The sequence below is a fragment of the Gossypium arboreum genome, chromosome 10 (genome assembly GCF_025698485.1).
Source record: "Gossypium arboreum isolate Shixiya-1 chromosome 10, ASM2569848v2, whole genome shotgun sequence".
Lineage (NCBI taxonomy): Eukaryota > Viridiplantae > Streptophyta > Magnoliopsida > Malvales > Malvaceae > Gossypium > Gossypium arboreum.
In genome coordinates, this window is record NC_069079.1 from 84,383,479 (window position 1) to 84,389,603 (window position 6,125).

The 6,125-nt window shown below is 29.9% G+C and overlaps 1 protein-coding gene across 2 annotated transcripts; it reads right to left on the reverse strand.

Annotated features, from left to right (window-relative positions):
* Nucleotides 1-2,311: 2,311 nt before the first annotated feature.
* LOC108458179 (rRNA-processing protein EFG1-like) lies at nt 2,312-5,579 on the reverse strand. Of its 2 annotated transcripts, none has more exons than XM_017757474.2 (8): nt 5,239-5,579; nt 5,023-5,152; nt 4,785-4,912; nt 4,451-4,589; nt 4,004-4,118; nt 3,599-3,662; nt 3,282-3,497; nt 2,312-2,572 (listed from the first exon to the last, which is right to left on the reverse strand). In XM_017757474.2, exons 1-8 carry the CDS (start codon nt 5,386-5,388, stop codon nt 2,567-2,569), a joined length of 948 nt encoding a protein of 315 aa, XP_017612963.1. In that variant the 5' UTR covers nt 5,389-5,579; the 3' UTR covers nt 2,312-2,566. The 2 variants fall into 2 exon arrangements, with proteins under 2 accessions (XP_017612963.1, XP_017612962.1); XM_017757473.2 differs by having other exon boundaries at nt 3,599-3,689; nt 5,239-5,572.
* Between the last annotated feature and the right edge of the window lie 546 nt (nt 5,580-6,125).

A 6,125-nucleotide genomic window follows, 5' to 3' on the forward strand; every position in this document is an offset into this window, starting at 1 on the left:
ATTAAAGACTCCAACGAATCCAATTCATTCCCATCAATCTCAAGCGACTATTAATCCATGAGAGGGTATAAATGAAGCACTAGAACACATAGAAAATGTCAAGAAACTAGCTTACAAAGATCAAGAGCAAAAAATTCAATCATTTCTCATTGTTCTTCTCATTTTCTCTTATACAAGCTTAAGGGGTTAATTTTGATTTATTCCATCAAGTGATGTACTATTGTGTGAGAGTGTTTAATTTTCATATATCAACCTTCTAGAGGTGATAATGCTTTCAAACTTTATTTCTCATTTTTGTGAGGGTTGACTTAAGGTTTTGGGTAGAAAACCTTAAGCGGAAGTGGCCATATCTTGCCTTTTGAAAAAATAAAGATTATAAAGGTTAAACTTTGTCCTTGAAAGGTTTAAATGTAATGAATTTGGTAAATCCTTAGTTGTGGTAAGCTAAAGAAGTGGAGGTAGGCAATTGGGGCTGAGCCACTTTAAATTTTGGAGTCTCTATTGTTTGACATCTTTCCTTTATTTTTTTAATAACCAATTCACCCCCCTCTTGGTGATTATTGATCCTAACGAACTGTTTGGTCTAACTAATAATATTATAAAAATATTGGGAACAAAATTTTCTAGAAATTAAAAATATTGATTAAATCATATATTTAGACATAATATAGGGACTAATGGTTAAATTATACATTTTTATAATATAAAGCAAAAAGGAAAAATGGTACATGTGTCAAAAGGAAGGCCCTTTCTTTTATATTATACCAGTATGATTCTCTCTCTTCATAATGTGTTGATTATTTGTTTGTGTCAAATTATGATGTACGAATTTGAATGCTAAATTATACTCTAATTCTACTTTTGAGTTTCAAAAATTTAGACTCTATGCTTTTTTAATTTAAAAACTTAGGTCCAATTGTTACAACGGTTAAATTTTTTCTATTAAATTCACTAATGCGACATTTTGAGTTTTTTTAAAAAAAGCACTTGTTAATCTTGTAACAAAAAAAATAACATTGAAAATGCTTATATGAGATTTTTCTTAAAAATGTTCATTCAAACTTGTCATAATAAAATAAATTTTTTTGTTGGAATATTTTTCCTAAGAAAAATTGACGTTGGCATTTTGATTCAAATAATTAAGAATTTAGACCATAGACATATTAGAAGGATAAATTGCAAAAAAAAAAAATGGGGAGAGAAAGAAAGGCAGCATGGTTTGGCCGCCACGTGTAAGTAAAAAGGACATTTTTATATATAGTTACTAGTATGATTCTCACTTTGGGTTTATTATTTGTTTGTGTCAAACTATGAAATACAAATTTGACTGTTAAATTATTTTCTGGTTGTACTTTTAGTTTTTGAAATTTAGACCTCTATTTTTAATTTAAAATTTATGTCCAATAACTACCACGATTAATTTTTTATTAAATTCATTAATGTTAACTTTTAAAATTAAAAAAGAAAAGAAAAGAAAAGAAAGTCACTTGCTATTCATGTAACAATAAAATAACATTAAAAATGTTTATATGAATTTTTCTTAAAAACATTCATTCGGACTCATCATGATAAAATAATTTTTTTGTTAGAATATTATTCTTAAAAAATTGACGACAACATTTTAATTGACATAATTAAAAATATTGAATATTTAGACTAACTAATGGCAATAAAAAAATAGAAGACTAAAACTAAAATTTTATAAGTTAAAATAACATTATAAAATACAATGAACAAGTTACATTAGAAATTAAAGTATAACAGTTAAATCACAAATTTAGGCATAATAAATAGATTAAACTTGAAATTTAATCAATTTTCTAAAACTAAAAAAAAAAAGTAGATAAAACTGACGGAAACCTTAAAAAATTGAAAATCACAAGTTAACCTCTAAGACTTAGTGTTCAAATTGTATTTAATTATGTAATATAGTGTTCAAATTGTATATAATTATGTAATATTTCAACTAAAAAGTTAATCATATTAACTATTTAAGCTAATTAATAACATTATAAAAATATAAAGACCAATTTATATTAAAAATTAAAATATAGAAATTAAATCTCTAATTTAAACATTTTAGAGGTGCCAAACCTGAAGTTTTACCATTTTGGTAAAATGTAACGAAAAATAAATAAAGAGCACAGTTTAACTGCCACGTGTAAGTAGAAGGAAGGTCCAAAAGGAACTCCGAGATATAGATTACCAAGGACTTTAAAAAGAAAATAAAGTACATCCTTTTTATATTTAAATTCATTTGAATGCTGTCTACCAAGCCTTGTAACTCTGCAATATGGTAGAATGACAATAGTTTCCAAGGGCTCAAATCAAGGATCATTTATCCCTCTCCAATTATCAATTGTAGTGAATACAATACAAAGCGTTGACAACATACAATTAAATCCATCAAAAAAAAAAAAAACAGGTAGTATAATAATTAAATTTCAGCTAAACCAAAACTAAAACTATTCTTGAACATACTACAAAAAGCGTTGTTGAATTTCAATACAAGTCTGGGTATAACACCACTTGTTTTCTCATGGACAAAACCAAAGCTGCGTTTTTGTCATGCCTGCAAATAGAAAAGGGAATAAGTTACTACTTACAAGTATAAACAATCTAGCAGGAAATATCAGAAATCAATGAAAGAATAGCAAGCTGTGTTACACAGGCTCAGCTGTGTATGTGTCTAGAACATGTTTAATTTATTTTATTGTTTTTTAAGTTCTTTCATGTATTTGGAAGTTCTTATACCCATAGCCGAATATAAATATATATACACGAACACAGATATTGGACACTGGCACATAAAAGAAAACGAAAATAAAGTCTAGAAAACTTAAATGGCAAGCTATGTTACCCGAACTCGAGTGTGGGTACATGTCTGATGCAAAGCATGTTTTGATTTGTCCAAGGTTTTTCATGCATGGAGGATAATACTCTAGAACCCATATTTGAATGTGTATTGAACACAAATATCAAACACCAGTTCGTACAAAAAAAGAAGTCTAGGTAATATAGAGATGACAAGTAATACTTGGCTCTCTATTCAATAATCAGAGTTAGGAAGTTGATACAAAACAATGTATTTATCTAACCGAATTGCATGCATTTCTACATAAAGTAAAAACTAGGCTATCAGATAGGAGCTCACAGGACCTCAAGAAGATGGAAGACAGGACAGGCACAATGACAAGAATCAATTTCCCACCATAAAAGCTGTAGAAAAAGTAACAATAATAAAGAAAAGTACAATTAGATCTTGGTCACAATCAATAAACCTGTTGCTTTCTCTTTTTTGGTCTCCTCTTTCTACGTGGCTTACGAGCATCAGAATTGGAACTTAAATTACTACTGTTTCCTGTCTTTGAGTTTGAGGATCCCCCTGCCTTAAAGGAAGAACCACTTCTGCTATTTGATTTTGCATGTACTGAATTTGAAAAGGAATTAGATGATGGCCTGGGAGGTGGCATCAAAGCTCTGGCAGAAACCTGTCTCTGTTATAAGTTGAAGCAGGAACAAAATGAAAGGTAGAAGTGTCAAGTTAAAATCAATTATTTTCTTACTTAAGATGCAACTATTGAAGTTGATACTGAACCTGATTCCTTTCATCACTAGACATGCCAGATGCTGCTTTTCCAGAAGCACTAGAAGCCTGTTCCCTGTGCATAAAATGCATAGATGTTTGACTGCACTTTTCATCATAACAAAAAGAATGGATTAAGTTTAAGATCTTATCATAATTAGAAAGAGTTAAATCCAAATAGAATCTACATCTTTTGCCAATGAAAGAGTCAACAGTGATAATGGCTCCATGTTCATGTGAAAAGTTTTTACCAGCAGCATCAGTCCAGTTATATCTGTACCTTACCCCGTTTTTACATGTGACAAATAAAATCAACAATGGGAAAAAAATACCAACAACTAGATATAGACAAAAGTTCAAATTAATACAAACAGCAAAGTTAAATTCAGTAGTTCAACTCGCAGATGCAACATGTACCTGGTACTTTTATCTGTCCATTCATCATCTGCATCAGCTTCATCACTTGAGGTTCCAGTCAAAAAGAAATCATCATCACTCAAATCCAACAGTCCATCATCCTCACTCCCTGTTTCTGTTAAGTGAATTCCAAACAGAAGAAATCATTTTTTTTTAACATAACAATACAAGTTAATAACAACAATTTAAGCAGGCACAATAACATGTAGTAAGAGAAACATGTCACATCCATAACTAGTTATATAGATTGGGCTAAAAACATGCTCACAGACTACAACCAGTACTCAGAAGAGTTTTCTTTGCGGCATTTTACCATTATGTGAGTTTCAGTGCAATTGCAATGAGACCTTTATTCTAAAATGTTTAATTACAATATTCTAAATAATCAAGCAACTAAGTCACTTCATAGAGAATAATGTCGCTAGCTATGGTGAAGAGAAAACGCACCTTCCATATCTTTCCCACTGGCAGCAGCAGCAATTAAGTTGGCTTTTATCTGCTTCCGCAATCTATTTCTCCTATCAACTATGTCTGAATCATCACCTCCAGTAAATAAAGATACATATTTCTCGGTCTTAGGGAAAAACTGCATTAGCAAATGATAAAAAAAAAAGAAGAAGAAGAAAACTTCAGCTTTGCATGGTTTAGCAAAATTATGCTGACCTCAAGTGCCAATAGACGGTTAAATAACATTACCCTATCATTAACATTAAAAAGAATTTCTAATTTTCATTCAGAAGACTGCAAATATAAAAAGAACTAAATTTGCTATAAAGCTCACCCTAACATATTCAAGATCCTCTTTCAATTTAGAAAGCTGGTCAGCAATATCCACGTCTTGTGCCTGACCGGATGAAGTTCTTTGCAGCTTCTCCAAACGCCTAATCCTCCTTTCTATCTTTCTCCTCTCTTCAATAACGATTAAAAATTTACATATCAATGATTCATTACCAAATGAAGTAAATGCTATAACAATTTAAAAAGAAAATGAAAAGATAATAATAATTCTTTGCTTTTACCAAAAAACTTAATCTTTCTGTCCCTCAAGAAGATTTTTCGTTCCACAGCGAGTCGGTTGTGGATTTCTTGTTGTTTCTTAAGCCCTCCTAACTTTTTTTCTTGAGCCTCTCTAACTTCAGGTGGAAGATCCTTATATTACAATTTATAACAAAACTTAAAATCCTAAAAATGAAAATTTAAAGGAGAAAATGAAGGAGAACGTAGATGAAGAATACCTTTCGCAGCATGCGTTCAATGGAGCGTATCTGGTTCTTAAGAGAGGGGGCTTTGGGCTTCGGTTTCTTGTCGACGCCGGGTCCCTTGGATCGCCGACCGACGCGGTTCCCTTCGGCCATACGCCGCTTACCATAGCCACCGTGGGCCATGTTGCTTTAATCTTTTTTGTTCACTTTTTTTTTTTTTTGCGACTGTTGGTGCTGCTTTAGAGATTTTTATTTAACCTTAGGTTATCAGAAATTTTGATGGATTCGGTTTCTCAGTTTCCTGCTTGCCCTAGCAATTTCTGAACCAATTGAATTTTATTTTCTTATATCTATCTATATTTCCATTTAATATTACTATACAGATAATTTTGTCTTTCTATATTTTATATAACCTTTAAATAAAAGAATTAAAAACATCCTATTAAAAGATCAATCATGAGTTTAATAAATTTATAAACAAATTTTGTATCATTTTACCAATAATTATTAAATAAATTTTAAAGAAAAATATTTTTATATATCATAGTGTGTAATTTAATATATATTTGATTAAAATTTAAAAAATGAGAATTGCATTACATTGAAAACTTTTTGAAGTTCTATTTTATTATTGTCATTTTTAATTATTTTTATATTAAGGTGTTTTAGGGATTATTTGTCTAAAATTTTAAATTCCAATATAATAATTTTCGAAGCCTTCTAAATTAGAGAGAGAAAGAAGTAGTATTATGGGAAAAATTACAAGGAGTTTAAGAAAATTAGAAGGAACTTGTCTCTATTTATAGAAGGAATTATTGGTCTAAAAATACTTAAAATACTATGCGTAACTGTTGAGAAATTTTATTTTATTTATCAATTCAAAAGGTTAGTGGAAAATGAAAATTTAGGGTATATTTTGT

Bases quoted from the DNA above. Each gene is read 5' to 3' on its own strand.
- LOC108458179 (XM_017757473.2), bottom strand. From the start codon at position 5,388: ATGGCCCACGGTGGCTATGGTAAGCGGCGTATGGCCGAAGGGAACCGC. The intron at 4,119-4,450 runs GTGCGTTTTCTC...TTCACTTAACAG, and splicing joins CAGTGGGAAAGATATGGAAG to AAACAGGGAGTGAGGATGAT. The intron at 3,690-4,003 runs GTACATGTTGCA...TGAAAAGTGCAG, and splicing joins TGGACAGATAAAAGTACCAG to TCAAACATCTATGCATTTTA.